Source organism: Corapipo altera, unplaced genomic scaffold (assembly GCF_003945725.1).
Source record: "Corapipo altera isolate COAL_440 unplaced genomic scaffold, ASM394572v1 2b, whole genome shotgun sequence".
NCBI lineage: Eukaryota > Metazoa > Chordata > Aves > Passeriformes > Pipridae > Corapipo > Corapipo altera.
In genome coordinates this window covers 26,427,850-26,453,524 of record NW_020884874.1, presented here as the reverse complement: position 1 = coordinate 26,453,524, position 25,675 = coordinate 26,427,850, and the positions used below count along the sequence as shown (strand labels likewise).

The following is a 25,675-nucleotide window of genomic DNA, read 5'->3' as shown; positions in this document are numbered from 1 at the left end:
CTTGGAGGGAAATGGCACTACTTGCACCACTGCTGACCTCCTCAACTAAGAGGACCTATCTGAGACAGACTACATAATCACTGTACGAAAAGAAGGAGGAAAAAAAAGCATTTGGCACACTGATCTATTTTTTTTTTATTTGTAGTTCTAGCAAAGCACATCTGGCAGAGATCTTTCAAAAATATTTTTGCAATATGGTTTCCTTTCAGTAGCTCAATTAATATCTCATTGTTTATACAACACAAAAGAACTCCCCACAGCTTTGTTGTCAAAGACTACTGAGATTCATTCCTTGCAATGTTGTGAAAATCATGCAAAACTGGGAACAAGAGATAAACTTACTGCTTTTTTTTGCATTCTATTGCTCGATCCACACTGAAGTCTGGAAGTCTGATAAATCCTTCTGCTTTTTCAGCCTTCAAAAAAAAAAAATTAAATATCACCCCATCAACCAATTAGCAAGCTAGCAAACTCCAATGCTGAATAATATTTAGCATGCAAGTTCTTGTTTTTGACAGCTTTTTGTACTGTAAAAATACATGCTCATCACCATGGGGACAGATCAAAACCAAAGAAATATTCCTCTGTGATCTATATTTGTGCAAACCCTGGATGCTAGAAAGCCACCACTCTTGTTTGTGCAAGTGGCAGAGTGTGAGCATAGGTTTTGTTGATTAATAAGGACGAATAAGGGTTATATCGTCCTTTCAGGTCTTGATATTACATACAGTCATAAAGGAGAGTTTGTTCCACGATGAAGCATGTATGTGTGTTACACAGATGTGTAACAGCACCACATATAATGATCCATGTATAGCTGAAAAATACAATTCAGAAGTGACCCAAAATGATTCTAAGCAGAAACGGAGGAGGGTGTCCCCTGCGTAATTGTAGCATGGACCATTTTACAGGATCACCTACATATGTCTATACATGAGCAAGGCAGAGGCAATACAGGTTACTCCCACCCCACCCACAAGGTGAAACAGTGCAAGGGGATGATCCCACACAGCTGAGCTCTGTTGTTAAACACTGTAATCCAGCCACAGGTGGCTTTGGCCACCCAGCTATCACTCCCCTCAGAAATTTTCCGGCATGGTACAAGAGGTAACAAAAACCAGGCAGATATTTACAGTACACTGTTTATATCCAGTTAGTCCTTTCTGGATGCAAGAAGGTTTACTGAGGAGTGACATCTCTGTTCTAGGTCACCAGGACCCTCTGTTAGAGAGTCGCTCCAGCAAAACTGAGGTGACCAGTAAGCCTCAAATTCCTGTTCTTGCTGCCTGAAACCGAAACATCTGAAGTGGAAACATCTTCCTTTACGTCGTCTAATTACATACACCTGGTCATCTGCAATGAGACTAGGACTCTTCCTAAGATGACCAATATATAATGTAGACAAAAGTCTCTAGCATGGAATGTCAGGAAAAAATGTACTTTCCAAGACATAGAAAATGTTCATTCCTAAATCACATTTTTGCTGCTCCCAGCCACTATCCCTAGGTACATTAAGATTCTGAAAATGTACACTGAGCTAAAGCAGGTAAAATATACACAACAATTACGAAGGCAGAGGATAAATGAAGATGACTGACAGTATCTCAAGTCTCATTATGCATTAATATGATGTGACTATAAAAGGATGTTCGTCAAGACAAGTCTTTGAGCTTTAATTCTTGGAAGTATGAACCTCCAAGAATGTAAATACAGATACAGAATGGATATTTCAGTGGGTGGCTTCCCCGCAGCTCTGCATATCTGTTCTTTGGTATACAATAAACCATGGCATAACCATCATTCCTGTCATTTACATGTATTAAACATTCAGAGGAGAGGTCTATATTTTTTGCATCATCACGAGTTTCTGCTCCACGACACACACACATATACACATAGAAAAAAAAAAAGCAGCAGTGGAAGGGCTTTTTGTTATTTTCTTTAGGTATAGGAGAAATAATGACGTTTTCCCGCATCTGGGCTGAAAATACCTTGATTTTGCAATGTTTGTATAAAAAAGTACTTATTTGCTATTGTGGGCTTTTAACTCTCTCTGGTTGTATTTGTATCTGTAAAACTCAGTTCGAGGCTGGCTTAAGGAGCTTTTGTTTACGTTCCACAGGTTGGCATTTCATGAGACTAAACTCATTGAGATAAAATAACAAAAAATACCTGACAAGATTTTGTAAAAGTCTTCTTTTTCTTTTTTTTTTCCATAATGTGTATGTCAATCACTTAGACCATAAGCAAGTATTACCATTCCAGATTCATAGTATACTAAGTATATAGGGATCAGCCAATCAGTAGAAGTGAGTAAAGAAGGAGTTCTATTCATGGGCTACATTGTACTAAAGATAGAGAATGTATTACCTGCATTTCTCTACCAGAAAGACTGGTCACTTACTGGATTGGGTGAGCAAGAAAACTGAAAATCCTGTTTCATTCCCAAGACTACTCTAAGAACACCAGAGACCAATCTCAAAAAAGCAGTCCCTGAGGTGTCAAAGTCACTATTGCATGCATTGCTGGATGAAAAATTTGTACAATGCCAGTTGTTTCTCTGCAGTATGAATCAATAAACCCAGTTTAAGAACAAGACCCTGTGTGAAGGAATACACTCAGGTACCTTCTCACACGCACAGCAGTAAATCAGTGGCCTGAGCTGGATAAGCCATCAGGTGGGTGAGTGGGTGACTTGGGTCTGGGGCAGGTTGGCCTTTCTTACGTGTTATAAATGAAGAGGATAATGGTGTGAACTTTTTAATGCACTACTTGTACACATCTCAAACATGCCATCTGTGTAACAGATAAGAGGAATTTGATGGGTATGTAGTTCCATAATTATCAGGAAAAAAATTGAGGGAAAAAATGGAAATCACAACATTAAAACCTTATGAGTGTTATTATAGTCAGTAAATAGAATTCCAAATAAACCGTAGGAACAGAACATGTGGAAGTCATCTTTTCAGTCATTCTTGGGGGAAAAAATAATTTTAAGACATTAAAAGTGTATAGAAATCATAAATGCTTTCTTTTCTCCAAAATGTTATCTTTAACATGACTTTAGCATGCTATTGTTTAACTCACACATTTCACTCAAGCATCCTTGAGATTCTGATGCAAAGCTGTAAAATAGCCCTAAAAAACTCAGATAAAAAGAACCTCAACCTGTTTTCTACTTGATCAAGTTGTTTAAAAGAATAAGCTTTTATCTCTTCTGGTTTTTATGAAGGCTAGCCTAACACAAAAATCTGTACTTTTGCTACAGTAAGTTGTAGAAAAATAATTTCAGTAATAACAACAGTCTCTGCAAATGCTTGGGGCCAAAAAAAAGTAACCATTTTTTCACAGAAAAAGCTTTGCAGTCCAAAAAGAATTTATTTATGAAACATAATGCATGAATCCAATGAAAAAGGCTAATGTCTTTTTCAGCTTGCCTCAATATGTTATCTAAATGTTGTGGCTCTAGGAGCCACATTTAAAGTGAGCGTAATGTTACGGAAAGATTTTTAAAAATAGTGCTGTAACATGAAATATCTTGTTATTGTGGAACAGCTCCGGTCTGCAAATCAGGGTGCTCCTCATCGCTTCATCAGTGTTTCAGCACTGCCAACAGAATACCTTGTAGATGTTGGAGGATCATTTCAGTCCTCAACCCTTTTCAGTCTTTTTTCTCTCTGCCAAGTACATGAATGAGGTAACCCACAGAACTGTGAATAATTTGTGTAAGATACTGGACCAGAGGTCCCCAAAGCTCTCGGCACAGTCAGCCGACATCAATGACTTTTTCTCGCCCATTTGAGCGGCAGCTACAACTCAGAGGTAAAAGATTTTTGTTTTAAAAGATTGCAATTATACAGCTTCCAGAAAAGCTGCCAGAGTGAGGACCAATTTGAATGCAGTAAATCGGAAAAAACCCACAACCAAACACAAAGATAAATAGTGACAGTAGATCACAGCCTGCAACCCTTTAATTTTATATCTTTTTTTTTTTCAGCGTAATCCCCATGACAACCATCTTTAACGCATTCTGCAAAACTCTATTTCAGCTGTACTTGGAAAACCAGTCAAGCTATCCTAAAGACCCACCAGAGAGAGGAATTTAGTCTTTTGTCCCATTCCAGCCAATACTATCCAACACAGTTAAACAAGCACAAAGAGCTGGGAACCTGGGTTTGCATGTGATGATTCTCACCCCCCCCACCACCCCTCTCTTCCTATAGGAGTACTGATTCCCTCTGGGGTTTCAGTATGAGAACTGAAATTGCTAAAGTATTAGACAGGATCTCACACTGTCCTCTTTAAACGCTTGTCTTCAAGGCAGCTGCCTACAGACAGCAGTGCTCAAAAAAAGGAATCAAACACTAATGAAAAGCAGTTGTATAAGGAGTCTGGTGTTCCTGTACGCACCCAGAAGGTCTGACTGCTCAGATCCATTTTCTGACATTTTCTGTGTTACCATTGCAAAGCCAACCCTCCTGTTTCCTCTTAGTTCAAACAGCTTCCCTCCTGAGATTATGCGTGCATCCATGCTGCAAACAGAAGTTTACCTGCCTCATATTTTATAGAAAGAGGAAGGGTGTTGGGGACCATTGGGCCCTAACTTCACTGCTTGCAGTACCTCAGCTAGTTCATCAAAGGCTTATATGGATTTGTCTGTGTTCTCTAGTTTGCTTTCAATGAAGGAGAAGCTTGACTCTCAGGGTGTCTGATCTGCTATTGCTGATCTGTCTCAGAATTTTATTATTTTTTCCTTTTCAAGCTGTGGCATTCACAAAATAAATTGAAGAAAATATCATGCAAATGTCATGAGTGTCCTATATCGCATCCCCCTATCTGTCTCATGTGAAAGACCCAGAACCAGAGTAGCTTGAACGCAAATTAAACCAGAGTAACAGAAACATCTAGAGCTTCAGAGGCACCTGAAGACAGACTTCACCACGAACATGATGTCAGCTAAGGATATCTACCCAAATCCAGGATGATGCACGTTCCTGTACAAATTCCACCCACTCCCTATTTTCCTCTTCTCCATTAGAAAAATAGGTCCAGCACCCTGTTGCTATGCTACAGTTACCAGTGATTGGTTTTCACATAGCCACAAACAAAACACACTTGTTTCTCACAAGAACAAAACTGGTCAGGCAGATCTACAGGCAAACAGTGTGCCATGGTTCCTTCAACCTCATCTCCACTCTTTCACCACCACCTTTTGCTTCAGCCTCTGTAAGAGGGCCAATAACAGGAAGCCTCAGACACGCGGTAAGCAGGACTCCTCTTTCAACAGAACTCCAAACTTTAGATTGCCATCTTGTATGACCCACTGGACCTGAGAATTAACTTTACTGAAGACAGTGACAGAGAGGTAGTATTATTACCAGGCCAGAGACTTAAAAGAAATATCAAGAAAGCAAGTGTCACTGCTATGTCTCCTTCATCAGTCTAGAGGTGAAAACATTTGTGAAAATGCATCAGGTCTAATTGATCTCAGATCTCTGAGCATGTCTCTGGTCTCACAAATTTAAGAAAGCGGGTCTTAGCAAAGGACACCTTCTGTCCTTTCCAAACCCTGTAGTTACTGACATTCTGCAAACATTGCCTGAATCTGGTTACATAGAGGCTGCACTGTAAGTTGTCCAAAGAAACCTGGAGTTTTCAACACAAAATAGCATGTGAGAGTTGGCAGAAGTTGAAAGCAAAAAGGCACTACCAGCTAGCATGTTAAAGGAACAGCTGTTATAGGTGAGAACTCTCAAGACTGACACAAGCCAACAGTATTTTGAAGCTATATGAGCTCTTCGGAGCAAATAAAATAAATTGGAATGAGGCTGACACTTATTCATTTGGGGGCAATCAGTGACAGTCAGAAAGGCATGAACTGCAGGATGAGTGCTGTCTAGACCACTGGGACCATCATGATCATGGTTTCTCTGGATCCCAAGAGCAGCATTTAGCCAGGCCACGACAACCGAAGGAAGTGGAGGGCTTTGCACCTCTCCCCCACCACCCTTCTCTTCCCAGAAGGCAAACTTTGCCTGGTTGTGCCTTTTTATATTTCCTCCCAGCTTGATTACTCCTCAGAATTACTCCTTTCTGATACTTCCCATGTCTAAAGGACACATCAGCCAGCCAGCTCACCTTTCTCAAAACTGCTTGCCCAGAAGTACACAGATTTCTAACAGCTGATATTAATAAGTGTTTGCAAGGTATTAATGCTGCTGGGGAGTATATCTACCAGGTCATGTCTTTCAAGCAAAGATATTGTAAGCATTGGGGGAAAAAAGGGCTTTTAAATATTTTTTTCTTTACTAATTTTCCTATTCCTTTCCTTTCTCTCATGCATGTATTTCATTTAGTCCTGAAGGAAATCTATATCAGACTACCACAACATCATAAAAAAACAACAGCCCAAGACCAGCAGAGTTGCTTTCACTTGTCCCCAGAAAGGAATAGCTAATATCATCTTTAAGTACCAGTCAAAATTTTTATTCTGATTAAAATAAACAAACAAAAAATTAAATAAATCAATCAAACAAACAAAAACCACCCTAAAGAAACCCACAAAAAACAATAACACTATACCCACAACTAAAGGGAGAATGTGGAATACTCTGCACATGAGTTAAGCTTTTTTTTTAGGGTATGGGAATTTTTTTAATGACTTAAACTATTTTATTTGTTCCCTGAAGCAGTTAGCAAGATTTTTAATGGGGATTACTGCAACAGAAATAAACAAGTGGAAACAATCCAGATAGCCTTTGATTTTTTTTAAATGCTCTAAGAATTAATAAGGGTTTCTTTAAACTTTCATCTTTTGCTGGGCCTGGGAAATGCTGATTTCCAAAGAAGCTCATTTGTATTTAGGGAACCTGATGTCCATCCACAATTCCACACTGAAGCTGCTGAGTTTCAACCTATGTTTTTGTTGGCATCCCTTAATCCTCTGCATAACCTAGTTCTGGACTCTGCCACTTCATCATTTGATTGTGATAGGAGCTTTTCAGAGGTAGCAGTACAAGAGAGCAAAGAGAAGGGAATAATTCTGTCTGAATCCTCCTAGAATGGGCAAGACATCCTCTCTGCCCAGTCGAACCAGCCTGAACTAAAGCCAGCTATACTCTAGCACTTGAAATGAAAAAAGAAAGAAAAAAAAAAAAGAAGAATGAAAAAAGAAAAAAATTAAGAAAGGAAAAGAGAAAAAAAAGAAGAAAAAAGAGAAACCAATCAGACAAATAAACAGAATAATCTCCATGTCGAAGGGGACAGAGAGAAAAACAGGAGAGACACTTCTGAAAATTAAATTTATCGGAAGTGAAGAAGAATTCTTGTTTTGAATCTTGATAGCAAGTGTCTGCAAACTGCTCAACCCAGGAAAATCTTTCCCAAATTCAAAGACCACGAGTGACTTCAAAGAACAGCTTTTTACAGAGCAGAACAGACAGCAATTTAACATTTCACAAGTACTTGCTGAACTAGAAAAAGCAGTTTTCTGCATATGTCACATTCACATATACACTTCCCAGATCACAAGAAATGTCAGGACTGAGAAATGAACCCCATTATTTGTACAACTCCAGGGTGCATCTATACTGTAACCGCAGCTGCCCTTGTCTCAGTCCCAGCAGATGCTGTTTGTCTGGCACCCGGAGCTGGATGTACACTGTACTCACCAGCTGACTGCTGTACCAATACAGTGATGACTCCTTCAGCACACACCAGAACTTTTTCCATTTGTTGCCAATGAAAGCTCCTTTTTCCTTCTTTTTGTAGAGCCATCCTTGGCAATCGGCCTGTCCCAGCTCTTTGCACGATATCCTCCGTCGGCTCATTATAAAGAATCCTGTACCATTAAAAATACACAGTGCTCTGCTTTCTTAAAAGTGCATTACCAGGAAAGATGTTGCTGCCAATTAAAGATGTCAACCTTACTTAGCAATCTCAGAAAATCGTCCAAGCATATCTTAAAATATACTTAGAAGTCATTCAGTTTTATAATGGCTGTGGCAGTAACACACATTCTTTTGAAAGGCATGCTGATGTTCAGAAACAAAATAGTAAGCTATAGATAATGCAGACACTAATTAATTGTAAGATACACAAGATGTTGTAAATTAAAAATACATCCTTTGATCCTTTTAAGAGAAGCATGCATATATTTTCCTTCACACAGCTGCACTGAAAAGAATACACCTATTTAAGTCAGCTAGAGAAAACTATTATGCCAAGTACATGAAAACATCTAGTGTGTATCTCTATGCAGGCAGCTGATTCTAGCTCACTGATTACCAGCTTTGATTCAATTAACATACCACAAGGATTTAGTCCAAAGGAACAGCCCGTTGTCATTTTTCTCAGAATCAGTTCAAGAATCAGTGGAGTTAAAAAGCAGCCTTCCACCAGCTGAGTAGCAGTACAAAATCCTCACCCTCTCATAGAATAAGACATACTAAGAAAATGACAGAGGAATCCATGAGAAAAAAGAAAAAACAATCTCTCATTACCTTGACTTTTCTTTTTTGCCTTCTGACGCAAAGGAACCTGTAAGAAATGCAGGAAGGAAAGAAAAGAGGAAATTTCAGATTGTGTTGCAACATTTGTGTAGAAAGGGGAGGGGGAAGATAGAGAAGGACGTGGTGGTGATGCTGGTGGTATATGCAGGATGGAAACACATAACCCACTCACTGCTGAAGGGACGTTAGTAGCTGAAGCATAAAATATGTTAATTAAAATTGATGTATATCTAGTTGAGCAAGAGCAAACATAATTCTATTACATGTGTCTGTCTACTAGGGCTTCCTGTTCTGCACCCACAGGCAGCTTCTACTTTGCTGTGTTTGCCTGAATTGTATTCTGCGTTTTGAAGTTAAAAAATAGAAGTTAAAACTCCAGCATTTTAATGCTTCATTACGCTCCGTAAGTCAGATTTACAAACATGGAAACACAGAAATACATGTCCGGTGACTGATAGTCATTTAGCTCATTCTAAGAAATCCTGAAAAAGAAAAAAAATTTTTTTCCTTTTTTCTTTTTTTTTTTTAATTTAGTGTAAAGCATGTGTTTTTTCCTCTGTAAGAGTTTCATAATATTTCTTAACAAAAAAAAAAAATCACACGACGTATATGGAAGTTTAAAAATAACAAAATTGAATCATATTTACTCATTTGCAGTCTATATATTTCATCTTGCATAAACACATGGAAAATGAAGCTAAAACAGAAGACCACAGACCAAAAAAGGAGGTCATTGAAAATGGAAGGTCTGGCTTTTGGAGTAAATTCTCCCCAGATAGGCTGGTTACTTGTGTGATTGTGGATGAAGCACTTGACTTCTCCTTGCCTCAACCTTTCCATCTCTAGTGTGGCAACTAAAGCATTCACCTTTTTCTATTTTTAGGAAGGTTTTGAAGCCTCTGGATGACAAATGCTGGATAAAATGACATATGATTTAATATGCTGGCCACAACGTTGCTATGCAAAGCTGGTAGCTACCTGATCCGCTGCAGAGCTACGCTATGAACATCCTTAATGTAGCTCCTTTGCCTTTCCAGCTTCTCAGGAAAACAAAACCCCATTTCATATCATTCTTGAAAAATTTGATGGCTCTTCTCATAGGCAAATTAAAGATGAGTAAAGCTAGACTGTCTGCAAATAGTAATAGAAGAGATCCCTGCCGCCAGTGTTTACAAGAGCTACAACTTTCCCTAAGCAGTGATCTTTGCAGTATGTATCACACAGTGCAGAATGCATATTGCTGTGTGTGTTTATTTGGTACCTATGTGAGACAACCTGAACAATATGCTTGTGGGAATCTTTACCAGGAATGAATAATCCCAGACTCCTGCTTAATCATTGCATATTCTTTTTTCCTTTTTTTCTTTTTTTTTTTTTTTAATTCTACCACTGCCTTTTTCTCTCTCAGACTATTCTCCATGACAACACACAAAGAAAAGAAATAAGAAAACACATCAGCTCTGTAAGAGTCTCTGTTATTTCCCCATCCTGTGCAGGCCACCCTTTGTGTCATTCCAAAGAAAGTAATACCCTGGTGAGGAGACACACGGAAATAATATATGGCCTCAGGGAATCAGTGGGTCACACAAACTAATTACTTTCCTTTAGAGAAACCCAAAATGATATTAAGAAAATTAAATATAAATCAGCTCTGCTTGCAAAAAACTAAGTAGTAAAGGCAACATCACATCTTTGCCATGATACTGTAGTGAGGTCATTTCATCTTTAACCAACATAAAGTTGTACAAGACCTGAGACAGGATGTGGCTCTCTCTACACAAGTGAGGAAAAAACAATCTTTCCACTAACCTTGTTGATGATCTAAAGTAAAATAACATGATCTATAGGTCACCTGTCAAGAAAGAGTTATATACCCATATTATGTAAATCATCTGTTAGAGCCCCATTTATATCAGACTGAGGAAAAAACTGATTACCTAGTAAGAACTTGGGCTGGGTAAAAGAATTTACAAATTTGCATTTATTATTCAGTGGCAATGATGGTATCCTGCCACAAGTGGATAGGGGTGATGAACCCACTTTTCTTCATATTTTCTGGGTAGATTTGGGAAATTAATGGTGGAAGAAAGGGAATTTTCTTCAGCCAGCACTGTATTTAGTTTGCCTTAATAAAATTAGTAATAAATCTGTAACAAAATCACTATTGAATGAAAATTTTTGAATTAAGATACACTTCTAGTTGTCTTTCCCAATATTCCTGAAAACTGAAGTAAATATTCAACAAATTAATACTAAACCTGGAATTCAGCAACTTTTAAATGTGTCTTAGTGTTGTTCAGAAACCCAGCTTCATCCTATAAAAAATAGCTGTTTTGCTCTGCACAAGAAAAAGCTTTTATCCCCAACTGCAGTAATAAAATCTGGCACAATTCACAAAATTGCCTTCCCAAATATTGTTGATTTATAAACAAATAAAAACAACCTCTTTCTCCAAAGCACAGTGTTTGGAGTCAGATAGATATTTTATGAAATAAACAAACAGTTTTAACTGTTTAACTATTTTCATCTCAAACCAATAGGAAACCTGCATTTAAATGAATCTACCACAAAATTCATAAAATGCCTCACCAGCAGAGTTTGGATTCAATTTTTCACGAGAATACAACACATTAGCAAGTCTCCAGTGGCAAACCTTTCCTCAAGAAGTAAATTAAAGTTTTCCTCCTCTGAAAACTGGTTTATAAAAGTTAATAATCTTTTGTTTCAGTGAACCCGGGTTGAATATCGATTAAGAGATACTTTCAAGTTTCACTCTTTTAGACATTCTTACCAGTGCAGAACAGAGAGAAAACTGTTTACGGCAGAGTTACTACCAATAAAACCAGTGGTACCAGGGGCATAACAGCTGTTTTAGATATGAATGTACTGTAAGTGGCAGACATAGTCACTGGAACAATCTGAAACTAATGTTTTTGCTTCTGACAATGGTGGATGTTTTTCTATAAAGCTCAAAATGGGAAATTATTTATTTCATTATCACAGATTCAACTGAAAACAAACCGAGAACAACAGATCTATTTCTATCTTTTCTAGTTACCAGGGGAAATCTAAGAGCAATAATTCTCAGAAAGCTCTTGAATAATTGAAAAACATACTTTTTTGTGCAAGACTGGCAGTAGAGAACAGGTTTTAATCTTTTTTGGTAGGTTTGGGTTTACTGAGGGCTGAACAGGATGGGGTAGTGATCCTGCAGAACAAGAGAGACTTCAAGCTTGCTATCCATTACTCCTCCACTTGGCAAATACACCCATGAGCCAATTACAAAGGAACCTGTACAACTGCACATTATTCACAGCCACTTCTGTTCCAGGCAGGCTCCAGTGATGAGCAAAAGCATGAGAAAAGATGACAACTTCAGCAAAGACTTCTGTCAGTTTAGAGGTCCTATTTTTCCACAGAATCACAATATGATTGAGCTTGAATGGACTTCAGGAGGTCATCTAAGTTCACCCCACACCTACAACTGGTTTTCCAGGACCACGTCCAGACACCTTTTGTGTATCACCAAAGGTGGAGACTCCACAGTCTCTCTTGGCAACCTGTGACAGTGCTCAGTCATCCTCACAGTAAAGAAGCGTTCAGGGGAAACCTCCTGTGTTTCAGTTTGTGCCCATCACTTCTAGTCCTGTCACTGAGCACCACTGAAAAGAATGATAGAATTCTTAAGGTTTGAAAAGACATTTCAGATCATCAAGTCCAACTGTCAACCTGGCATTAACACCATGTCCTTTTCTTCACACCCTCCCTTCAAGTATTTACACATTGATAAGATCCCCCTGAGCCTGTTCTCCAAGATAACAGTCCCAGCTCACTCAGACTTCCCTTGTATCGTAGATGCTACAGTCCCTTAATTGTCCTTGGGGCCTTTCATTGGACCTCACCGGTACATCCATGTCTCTCTTGTACTGAGAAGTCCAGAAATGGACAGAGCATTCCAGGCGCAGCCTCACCAGCACAAAATAAATTATCACCTCCCTTCACCTGCTGGCAATACTTTGCCTAAAGCAGTCGAAGATACCATTTGCCTTCATTGCAGCATGGGCATGTTTCTGGCTCATATTCAACATGATGTTCACCAAGACTCCCTGGTCCTTTTCTGCAAAGCTACTTTTCAGCTCTATGGCCCCCAGCATGTACTGGTTTCCACTCGCAGTATCGTTTGTGCTCAAATGGAATAACAATATGGGATAGAAGTCAGAGGGCTGGATGGGCTTTGTCAGTCTCTCCACAAGATCCTGGATCCTGGCCCCCACCAGGCAGCAAACCTCTCTACATGGTTGGTCAGGGCCTACAGAGGGATGCCTCTGTCTCTCACAGCAGGGACTCCCCCATTGCAGTGTCTCACCATTTCTTTTTGGTAACCTTGCATGGTTTACAGTTAGGTAAACTAGGTCCTTTGCTAGTAGGCACATCTGGCTTCACTTCAATTATGAGGGCAGTCAACATATTTTGCAGCTGCAAGTTCTTAGGAGGGGTAGGAGCCTTTGTCTTGATACAAGAAATAATCAACTTCCATCCTTCCCCTTCTGCAGAAGTTTTGCTTACATTGACAGTGGGGGTAGATAGTGCCTACTTCTCAGTTGCAGGTGGGGACTGATGGTCATCAAGATATTTTGTCTCAGAGAAGACCCTATCTCTCTCCATTTCATTTACGGTGATGGTGCACAGTCTGCACACTTCCTCCTTTGTCTCCTTCACTTGCCAGTACAGCTCCTTCAAGATGACACAGCTCCCGCAAGACAGAGGGCCATCTCTCCTGGCCTCAAGGAGAGGTCCTGACACCTCCTGTAATCTGGGACTTGGAGGGCTGCAAACCCCCTCAAAAAAAACAGTCTGTGTGGAAGCCTCTGCCCCAGGAGGGACAGCTGTTCCTATGTCTACCAGGGGAAGCTACCCTGTTACCACCATACCTGAATGCAGCACAGTTTCAGTTGAGCCCCCCTTATTTCGCTCCTTCTTCATGCCCTGCTGCACAGACTGGTGGGTCTGTTGGCTGCACTCACGGTAGGTTCCTCCCCACCACCAGTTAAAGGGTAATTGACCCTTCCTAATCATGGGGAGCTGTGTCAAAGGCTGTAGGTGTCTTGGATCTGGGACAGCTGCCAGGAACAGCCAAGGAGCACACCAAGGGATGCATCTGCCTGGAAAGTTAAGGGCTTGCAACGTGCAAAGTCCCCAGGAGAAAAAAATGAGGTGAAACAGGTGTATGCAGCTGTTTCAGAGGAAACAAAAAAAGTTGGTTCTACAAGGAAAAGCAGGGGCATTGGGCTAACAGTGGACACCAGGATTCATGTCACATGAAGTTCAACTCACAGTGCATGAATCTGAGAAGGCACCAAAGGCAGGTAGGATCTGCAGTTATATTCTACAGAGCTATACTTTTCTTGAGGTTTCTAGGGGCTAGAGAGATGTGTGGCTAAGAAAATCCTTTGCTAAGCTCGCATCTTATGTTACTGTTTTCTCGTCCATTGAAGGGTAGGACTTGGAAGTTAGGGCACCCCTGGCATCAGGCACATATTTAATTTCATCCTTAGAACAGAACTGGGGGAACCTCACCACTTGACCTGGCCTATAAGCAAGATCTTGTTTGGATATTGATGCTGTTCACATATGCTATTCTGTTACGCTGCTCATAGTCCTCTATGATTACAAGGATACAATCCCAAGATATGACCTCTTCAGCTGATCAATAACTCTGACATAACTTCAATTATACTTACGAGAACATTGCCATCAGCTTCCATGAATGGCTTCAAAGCTTAGTGGAAAAGCTGTAAAAAGAGAAAGTTTTGTGTACTTCAGCTTTGTGTTATATTTTCATACAACATAAATCTTGCCAACTCTATCCTCCAACCCAAAAAAACCCACTTTTCCAAAGATAATGCTATGTTATGTGAACTGATTTTGTAGATTTAGAAGTCAACAAATGGTAAGTAACACTAACTCAAAACTATTTAATCTCTTCTATGAGATAAACAGAATAAAACTCATGGATGTGGCTGGGGAGTTGCTTTTTACTTGGTTGCAATGGGTTTTGGAGTTGCATGGGGTTGGGTTTTTTAGGGTAAATGCAGAGAGAATAAATAATATTGGGGATGAAATATTTTTGTTCATTTTGGGTTTTAATCTTAAAGAAATCTATAGGATTTTGATTGCTGTTTTGGTTGAGTTATTCCCAGTGTTTTCTGGGAATGCAAATTAGGAAACCTTCTGGTTCTCCTGAATGGGATGAGACCTCATAATGGATTGTAATTTTCCTTCCTGTAGACCAAAATCTGTGTAGTCCAAGAGTAGACACTAGAGTTTATTTTCCAAAGACATACCAAGTTAGTGGTTATCTATTTAGGTGACAGATCAGGTGATTTAAGTTTGTTAACAAAAGCACTAATCAACTCCCTACATAATTTTCCTTTGGTTGGTAGAATGGACAGATGATGAATTGGTGCAGTGTACAAGACGAAGGAAAACATACCAACATTTTGGTGCCAGCAAAGTTCCTATAAAACTCACTCCTCTGCATGTGAAAGAATCATTGAGGGAAATGGAAGAGGATACAAGACTCTGCTGAAGCAAGCAAGAAAGGATTTCCAGAAATAGAGCCACACTTCAGAAGAATTTCTAACAAGAACTTTTTCCTTTTACTAGAACCGATTATTTATGTGCCACTCCTCATACATAATATTTGTTTTAGTTTGAAAATAAAATCTTCCTACATAAAATAAAAAACCACCTACTGGCTTCCAGCAATTTCAAACCAAAAATAGAAAGGCAAACAAATACATATTTTTCTGGCTCTCTGTCATTTCTGTTCAAAAATAGAAAGAAGTACTTTCCATAAGTGGCTCAAGTTGAAGTAATATCATTATGAGGAGAGATGTTATGGCCAATAATTTCAAGGATGTTTAGAAATCATACCTAGTATAAACAAGCAGAGGAAACACCTTTCGTTATACAAGCACATTAACACTGAGCCTCAAACACAGAGCCAGAAAGCAAGGGAATAATAGATCATATTATTGTAATTATTGAGACATGTGGCCTTTTCCCTGTCATTTCTTCATTTCATGTGTGCCTTCGGTTTGGGGAGGAATTGCACAGCTTTGAATCCAACACAGTACCAGGAGCAAGAGGAGAAGCGCTAGTTAACTGGCAAGGAAACATTTCCGCCTGTGTGCTTTGTGCCAAAGGACCTGAAATGGATTTCAGCAATCTCTTCTCAGTGACTTTAACTCAAACTTTTGTTTAGTTTCCAGAAATTGGATAAGCAGTCTTTGAGCCAGAATCCAGTTTTCAAAGGAAGCACTGACTTCTGTCTCATTATAGTTGAGTATAATTTATTATTCCCTGTATAATGAAAGATATTTTAAAAATTACATGTTCACTACAGAAATAACTCTCAAACATTTAATCTGAATTTATTTCTCCTAAGTAAACCCAACCTGAGTGAGACCAGTTACACTGTGTAATGGCCTTAGGATTTTTATATTCACTCAACTATACTCAACTGTTGCAAAACTAACATTTCAGAAGGGCATAACCTGTTTATCTCCACACTGTACACTGCAGGTGCACAGTGGAAAAACTATATATCCTTTCTAAACAGTCAGGTAAATTTGGAGAAGGAGCTGGATAAATGTGGCCACTCAAATAGAGCTAGTTGATACCCACCTTACTGGATGGTCCATCATGAATCTGTAGGGGCTGCCTCTATGAACCATAATTCCCCACACCCAATAATCTCCTCACACAGGCTGCAGTTGGCATCCCCTGACGAGCAGTGCCTCTCACTTTCCCTCTGCGCAGCGGTAGGTGGTCATACTGTGTCAGCCCAGAAGCATGCTCAGGGCTGGCAGTTTTGCCAACAGAAAGGTTTCCCACCCCACAAAAGCTACACCTGAGCTCAAGAGGTTTGCAAGCCAGTGAGAGGTTGGTAAGTGACAACACTTGAGTTCATACCATGAGGAGGGTGTCCTGATTCCTAACTGGAGTAGCTGCAGCAGGAGAAGACTTGGGCCAGAACACCACATTTCACAGAACTCATAGCGCTGTATTACAGACCGGAGACACACGTGTGTATCCTTGTCTTGACTCAGGTGGACACTGAAATTGAAGTGGGGTATTACCCCCAAAGGTGAGTGTGAGATTCTAGCTGTCTTCTAAACCCCTCCATTTGCAGCAAGATAAATTCTAGGAACAGAAGGAAAGGAAAACCGTCCAGCCTATAGATTAAGGCACCCACATGGAAAACATGCAACAGGATTGCAGTCTGCTGTAATGAATGTTCAATTTGTTAAAATTGAGAAGTAGAACAAACCAAAGAGAGAAAATAAAGCAAGGCACAGTAAAACCTCTCCCACTTCAAAGGACTTCATAAACAATAAACCAGACTTGAATTTCTCACTTTCTGGAAGACAAAACACAATGGATGTACTGGATAAAAGCAAAGGGGATGGATTTACATTATCAGCTTGTAAACCGTACCTACATTCCTTTGGCTTTTCTTACAGGTACCAAATATAACTCATTTAATTTCCATCTAAATTGAATACATTATGTCTAATGTGGTTTCAGCTAAAAGATTTCTAAATCAAGTTTTTGAGTGCTTTTTTGTTTTGATTTAACAACTGAATAAATTATCAGTGTGCATAGCTTTATTAGTCTCACTTCTCTCCTGCTCTTCCAAGAAGACTAGTAAACAAGTAGGTACATGAGTAATGGCTGACGCAACAAATGTGGAAACACAGCAAGTGTCTTACCAGAAATATCTTGCAATCATAGATAGTCAAATTGACTTCATCATCTCTTCAGAAATATGTAGAAATATCTCTGTAAAGATCAAAGGTAATTTGAAAGGGTGGAAAAAAGGAAAGAGATAAAAAAAGAAAACAGTGAGGTTCCAATGATTCTAGTTGCAAAAATCTATCTTACTTCATTAGTAAAATTCCTCTTGGGGAAGTCAAAATCCACAAGGCCTGATGCTGTCTCTTACCAATTACAAGCTACAGTGAGTACATCAATATGCAATGATAGTGGTATAAGCCTGCCAGACATGCCTTCCAGGCATCCAACAGATGACATCCAGAGTGGACATACACCTTCGTGCTTCTGATCAAAATATTTGAGACATGCAACCTGACTCAAACTATTTGTGTTGCCGAAGCACCTTAATTGTGTGTAGCTAAGCTCCTATTCCGATGGCATTGACACAGACTACTCAAAAAGAAAATTTCTGCTTTACCAAGCACCAAGTCAGGGCTGTAGATAACCTGGAAAAAGAGCTTTAAACCTTCTGTTTACATTTCTCGCACCGGTCACCAGCTTTAACCTCTATGCTTATTTTCTGTTTATTTGGCTGCCTGCAACAATCTGCACTTCAATGGGCAATGAATTGACAGGCAATATGAAACTAATGACAGCATTACAGAAGTTTCCCCAAAAAAATCAATTATTACTTAATCACATATCTCACCAGACATTAGGAATTGCATTGCCCCAATTTATAGCAGTGCTTGAAGCACTGTCCTGTGGCAAGGAGACAGCCTTACATAATAGTCCTAAATTATCGCATTACCTCTAACTGGGGTTCTTGTAACAATGCAGGGGGAAAATAATCAGAGTGATTACAAGCTCATAATTGTCCTTTGGCTTACTAGAGATCAATTTAATCTGACAGAACCTTACCATTAACAACTAATTAGTCAGATCTAGTAAATTACTTAACCGGTTAATCAGTCGTCTAAATCAGCTGTCTAAATCAACTATCTAACTTATACCAGGAGTTTCTAATCTGCAGATTTTCTCTCTCTTACTGGCTCACCAGGGAAGATGGATATTAAGATTTGTGCTTTGCCTCAGGGCAGTGACAAACAGACGTTAAGGTACTTTTCACAAAAGTTCATGGACCATCCCATCGTGGATAATGTATCCCATCCACCCTGGTCCACATGACTCTGTGTTTCCAAATTGCAGATGAAACTACAGGTTCACCATTAGCATCAGAAAGAGTAAGTCCATTAAAGATTAGTCATAAGACATAATTGTCAAAGTATACCTTCAGCTTTGGCCACAAGGATAAATTCAAGCTTGTTGAACAAATGTTACACTTGGAAAAGACAAAAGGGTTCTTTTCACAGGCTTAACAGCAAGAAACTGCATTTTTCATATCTAATGCATTATATTTTAGAATACCATTGGTTATAACCTTATTTTCAAATGCATTTCCTCAACTGCAAGCAATTCAAAAAGATAACTTCTGACTCTGTTTGGGAGAAGGCCAGGAAAAACTGGAACAAAAATCACTGCTCCTGTGTTGGAGACAGTGCTGTTCTCATATGTCTGAGTTAGAGCAGATATGGACTCATGAGAGGCCAAAAAAACCCACAAAACATCTAGGATGAAAGCTCAATGATATGATGAAAAGTTGTTCTTAGAAGTACGTTGCCCTGGAATCTAGTTTAATTATCAGTGGCTTACTTGCTTCTAGACTATTTCAGCAGTAGATATGGTTTCCTTTTAAACAGATTAATTCTCATTTTAAATTGCTACCAGCCATATTTACTTCGACTTATGTCTGCAATAAGCAAGAGAAGAAAGCCTGCTTCACCACGCAAAAAGAGCATAGTAAGAAACACCTGCTAGAAGGTACTTCCCCTCACCAGTGTGAAAAGCGGGTCTTGTCCAAGGTGGGTAGCATAACAAGCTGGTTGGCCCTGAGAGCTGCAATAAAACTTAAAAAAAACCCAATGACTGGTTGCAAATGATTGCTGCAGTACTTATCTTCAGTCTTCAATGCCTCTAGGCGTTCAAGATCTACTATAATTCTTGCTTCTTAAACCCTATAGCCTTTGCCAGAACATCTGCACAAAGAAATAAATCATTAGAGATGACTATTTGTTATTCCTGCAAACGCAGATCTGACTACATCAGACACTAGTTTCTTGAATCTTATAGAAATGAACACTTTTCTGTACTTCTTTTTCTGTGGTGTTGCCCTCACTGTAGTTAAATCTGAAATGAAAACAGTGAACCTTTTCTAAAAGGAGAAATCAATATGGCAAAGCTATTTACATAGAACTAAAATCTGAACTTGTTCTTTCACAGGAACAATTTCCAGAATTTCCCAGAAGATCTGGATTTTTTTATGTCATAGGCTGTATTTCACCAAACTTTTGCCCTTAAATTCCACCATATTACGGTTGTCACAACACTCTACACAAAGTTAATCTGTGTCTGTCTTTCATTTTTCTTCTGAGGAGAGACTTCCTCTTTTTTGTTTTTCTTCTAAAATGTTCCCAGCTGTTTATTTCCTTTTATATTTATATAAGTGTATTCCAATATAGAGCATCTCCATTTTTTTAAAGTAATTGTTATATGCATATCTTTCCAGTTTTATATAAGAAAAGCAAATAGTCAAAATAAAGTTTAGGATTCTCAGTGATAAAAAATTGTAGTCAATACAAATTAAGTTTAGTATTATCACCTATTTTATAGCAATGTATATCTCATAGTAACTGCAGCCTCAGCAGTTACTTTCACTTTTATGATCCTCTTTAAATAAATTATTTTAACTTGTTACTTCAGTTTTCCCTCTCATGCCATCTGCAATTTGGCAACAGAACCCCCATGGTAGTAAAAATAATTAATGAGAGGTAAATGCTTGGAGAAAATCAACCCCACGCTTGGTATTTCTCATTGCAGCAGAGCTCTAATTTATACCAGTTAAAGAGTCTGAGGCTACCAGAAGGATTTGAAATGCCTGTAATTTAAATTGTCCTGGTTTAAATCAACTCACTTGAAGGCACAACTTTCAAGACTTTTTCTGACACTGGAAGAAATGCTGTATTCCCAGCTGATCTCTCAGGCTTTACTCAAATAAGTACAAAAATGCATCCTGTTTCTGTTGTTCTCGTGCCTTCTGACCAGATATTATAAATTAGTACATCTCTTTTGCTAGAATTCTCAAACACAACAAGGTTATAATACTCCTGTCTTATTAATGTCTTAGAAAAGATTGGAAAGATTGAAAGAGCATTGACAAATTTGGATACAACTCCTCTAGGCACATCACTGGCAGAACACAACTGAATTTCTGCCTCATGCTGGGTGGTGGTGCCTTTTAGACATGCAGGCATGACCAAAAACATCTCAGTGAGAACACAGAGGTCCAAGGGGACCATCTGAATACAGAAGTCCCACTCAATACCAGTAAGCATTTTGCTTTTCTGGGAAAGAGCTATTACTGCCCAGCCTCATTGTTGCTTTCAGTGATGAATAAAAAACTTGAGGTAAGTCTAAATGTGAACAAGATAAGCATCATGCTTAGATGCCTTTAACATGCCAGTATGACAACCTTATATCCCAGCACCTAATGTGAGATACATTACACTAAGTTGTTAACACCATAACCATGACCACAGATTTCTCGTCTTCAGGTTATCATTAGTTCTACTTTGTACTAGTCTTCCATGGAAAATCTCAGACAAACCAATTTTTTCATTAAAAAAAATTACTTTCCATGGAGATTTTATAATATAATATATAATGAAATTTTTTAGAAACTATGAAGTTTTGAAATCTTGTTTTCTTACCATGAAAGAAAATCAAAGGACATTTTTTTAAATGAAAATAGAAATTAGATAAACTGTCTAACAGCTAAATGTTTATTTAGACAAAAATACTTCTTCCTGTTTTATTTCTTTACAATATTAATCCCTTCCTTGCATTAATATTTATTTTTGCCCAAGATAGGATGACAAAAACATAAAATGGAATCAAGCCACAATATCATGTGACTTGACAGAACGTTTAATATCATGGTATGATATAAAGTTTATTATGTCCTGATTTTAAATATTTATTTTTCAAATCATATTACAGTCCTTAAATTTCAATTTTATAACTTAAATTCAATTAAGCAGTAATATAAAATTCACCCAACTGCATAAGAAGGTTGGCACAAGAAACCCACTTCTCATGAAGTGGACAGACTTTCGACCATCAATCTGTGATTTATTGAGATAAATGAGGAAGAAAAAAATTCATGCTATTCCAAACCACACCAGAATACTCACTCTTAATATGCTTGTGTTGTTGGTTTTTATTAAATGTCTGCCAATCCAGCGTTTAAGCCCCAGTTCTTAGCAGAAGAAAGTGAGCTGACCGCAGTAATAGGATAAAAGTATGCTGAAATGTTGAATTCAAGGTAGCCAAGGCTGAAACTCCACAGAGCTTTAGAAGTCAGGCCAGAAGGTTGAACAGCTGTTCAACTGGTTGTCAGTCAAGTTTTCAGCACATTTCATAATGTGTTGCATGTGGAACCAATATGTTCCTACTGTGTCACATCATTAAAAGTGGAAGTAGGGGAAGTAGCAGCAGAGGAAAGGTATGGCCTCTAATTGAGCATCCAGTGTCCTTGCACATCTACAGGCAGCAATATAGGACCCAAATATAATATTATGTGATATAGTATGACGTTATATTACAGCCCAAAAAGAGGAGTAAAATAGCTCGACATGCTAAGTAGCTGTCTCTAAAACTGTACTAAGGCTTCCATCAGGACACAAACAGGCTAGAACACAACTACCATCTGAAAGTGTATCTCATCAGAAATCATCAAAGTGGAGGAACTGGAAAAGCCCTAAGGACTCAGCAATTAACCAGTACGAGACCAAGATGTCTGTTTTGTGGTTTCAGGAACCCAAGACCAGAGTTGAATAGCTGTGATTCACCATATTTCTAAGATTTAATCTTCACAATGTATCTTTGGTGGAAATGCAGTTTATGCTGGGTGCAGACAACACATTCAGAAGACAGAAAACTGCTGGAGCATCTTGCTTACTCCTGCAGTGGTATGTACTACACAGCAATTCAGAATACAGATTCAATCTTCATCTCAGCAGGAAGAAAAGTGCTCTAAGTGTTCTGGTAGTATACTTGGGCACAACCCACAAGACTCCAGATAGAGAAAACACACAGAAATCACAGCTGAAAAGAACCATTCCATGCCGGGGTTGACAGCAAGCCTGTCAGCAGCCTGGCATTTATCGATGAAGCAGTGGACATAAACCGTATTACAGTATACCCCTGAAAGGAGGAGAACACAGCACGCAGAAGAATGTGGGCAACTTTCAGGCAGGAGAAGATGGAAGACAGAAATGGACTTCCTGTACTTTTTACAAGTCAGGATGACTTGACAAAAACTGTGTTTACTATTTTGCAACCAATCCTGGTGTGTGTATACATAAAAGTACCAATGGCAGGTTGACATGTGGATGACCTGATGGCCTGATCTATGTGTACCAATAGCAGGATGACGTGTATGGTTTGATATATGTTTACATGAAAGGCACCAATAGAAAGTTGACATGTGCGATATGTGAAAAGTATAAATGTTTGCAACCTGTTACAATAAAGTGATTACAACCTTCTTGTAATCCTGTCCCTGCTTTGGAAGAAGATCCTATGTCGCACTGGCTGTCCTCGACATTAACAGCGACAATTCCAGTGCACTAAATTCTAGTAAATAAATAAAGAAATAAAGATAATTTTTGTTTCTCCGTTCCAGCCCCCTTCCCTTCCCTCCCAATTTCCTATTTTGCTCTATATAAAGGGATGTTAAACAACCAATGTGGGAAATGCTGCTTCTTATAAGTACAAACATCTTCACACTGTTGCTTTCTAAGAAAATTTAAGTATTTGATACCATCTCCTTTCCCCTTGCACTTTGTAAGATCCACACAAATCATTTAAACTCTGTATTAGGGAGCTACAGAAAACTCAAACATATAAGTAAATTACTGAGTGTCAGCTGAAACACATTAACTACAAAAGACCTGTAAGGTGAACTGAATTGCCTAGCAATTGCTTTTGCTTTAGATTAAGAGAAAATAAGCACAGTTAATATGACTCAGTTGGTACGATATTTTGATGGTTCTTGTACCCAGAAGCTGCTCCTGGAAGAACTTTATAGACTTAAATGCACCACAAAATAAGAGCATGAGTTCTCTTGAGACCTTGCAAGGAACAAGGATAACAAAGAGCTACAGAATGTAGCAAAGCAAGGAAATATGCAAAGTGATTTACAGCATTACCACTCAGAATATTGTTGAAGAAACTTTTCTGAAGTATTAGCAACAGGGATTGCAGTGTGCTTATTTCCATTATAATGGGCCGTGCGTCAGGTACTGTAGTAACAGGGAAGAAAAGATAACTGGTCCTGGCAGGTTCCAATATAAGACAGGATACAACAGTAGGATGTAGACAGGAAGCAGACAGACTCCAGGATAACAATGAGACAACAACCATCAGGATCATAGATTGGGTTTCAGCATGCTTGAGGACAGACATTTTCAAGGTTTGCATTAGTCCCATAGCAAATGGCTTTGAAAAATAATGAAAGAGAACAGATTCAAATGCTTGTAAAACTAAGAGAGGGATGTCAGGGAAGGAAGGATCCCAGAGAGTTGAAAATGAGAATTAAGGCTTAGTGTGTTTAATGCTACTCAGAAGTGTAAATAAATAAGATGGGAGATTCATCAAAGAACCAAAGCAAGAAAATTAATCTTGCAGCAAGTTTCCAAATTGATATGAGGTGGTAGAATTTCTTTTGTTAATGCCAGAGAACAGGAGATTTCAGTAAAAGATGAGATAATGACAACTTGGATAACAGTATATTTCTGTGTATGGAGAGTGAAGATATTTGAAAGTTTGTTCGAAATTTAAAAAATAGTTTGCAAATGAGGACACAGAACTGCTCAGACCGCGATGTCATTGTCAGTAATGAGCAAGTATGACTTAGGAAAGCCTGATGTTGATCATACTGGTTGGATCCAATTAAAGGCTGAGCCATGAGATATCAGAGAGACAGGCCAAACTCTACATTTGTTTAAAAAAAAAGACACCTCTTTGTTTAGGAGTAGATCTGTCCTTCATAGGAGGATAAACCACGCTGGTGTTTGTGAATAAAATTACTTGGACAAAAGGTGCAGAAGAGAAATGGATCAGAGGACAGTATCATTTATTAGACCATAAAAAGTATTTTGAGGTATATCACAACCTTCTGAAAGGCATTTTGTAAGTGTTCTTGGAAAACAGGTGGAGAACTATCGGCAGACAGAATTATAAGAGTAAGGTTTTGAGAGGAGATTTTCAGATAAAATTGAAGGTAAGTGCCAGAATAAAATTATGGCAGACCAGAGAGGGTTTTGTCCACTGATTGTATTTAGCAGAAGAAATAAAAACACGCTAGCTGAGAAAGAGAGAAAAACTGGAGGAGGTTCTGGACAAAAGCAAGGTAGGTAAGTCAAAGGAAGATGAGCTCTATCCAGATGAGGAAGCCATATCTACAGGAGGAGCAGTTAAAGAAGTATTAGGTGAGACAAAACCATGTTATTATACTGATTAGTTTTTTTTCTTCCCTCTTGGAAGCAATTCACAAGATATGTTTGGAGAGAAAGGAGACAAGAACATGGAGAAAATTGAAAGCATATGCACACAGAAAGTGTGACTCAGCTAAGCCAGAGGCAGGGTATAGAGTTAGAAGAGGACAGACACAGTCTATTCACAGCACTTATGCCATAGATGCCCCATAGCAAAAGCAAAAGAAACAGACACTGGAGGACAGCCAGACTGTAACTTGATGATAGGAAAGAGAAGTGAGCAATTAAAGAGTAGAGGAGGCTGCAAAAGGGAAATATTTTTAGAAATATATGTCACTAAAGCATAAACACAGTGCACACGCTTTGATAAGCTATGTCTTTAGTTTCATGTACTGTTTTTCACAGAAATTCTTAAGGGAAAAAATGTGGCTATGCTCCAGTTGAGAAGGAAACCGCAATGCAGAAAGGGGTAATAGGTATAGTTTCACATGCAACATTACCTCAATGCCCATCTCCCTGTCTAGCGATTGTGTAACATGCAGCATGATTTTATCAGCATTAAGTGACGCATCAGGAAGGACATTTTCTGCTTCATCTTTATCCAAACTGGTCCTCATCTTACTAACCCACAACCACGTCACTATTAGTTTAGGTAGATCATGAGGGAGTGTGTAAGTGATGGATTTGGGGGACAAATGGAAACATCTAGAATTAACAAGGACAAAACAGAGCATCTTAAAAAATGAGGAAGTCCTTCAACCTGTGTTC

The 25,675-nt window shown here is 38.7% G+C and overlaps 1 protein-coding gene across 5 annotated transcripts in view; it reads right to left on the bottom strand.

The window, feature by feature from the left end:
- IPCEF1 (interaction protein for cytohesin exchange factors 1) overlaps window positions 1-25,675 on the bottom strand; it is a 73,715-nt gene that overhangs the window by 30,092 nt on the left and 17,948 nt on the right. For 2 of the 5 annotated variants that reach the window (XM_027632423.1, XM_027632431.1), the window contains exons 2-5: window positions 14,252-14,302; window positions 8,502-8,538; window positions 7,671-7,840; window positions 343-416 (exon numbers count right to left, since the gene is read on the bottom strand). In XM_027632423.1, the coding sequence (XP_027488224.1) occupies window positions 343-416; window positions 7,671-7,840; window positions 8,502-8,538; window positions 14,252-14,275 (305 nt within the window). In that variant the 5' untranslated portion in view covers window positions 14,276-14,302. The other 3 variants (XM_027632443.1, XM_027632450.1, XM_027632436.1) reach the window with 3 other exon arrangements.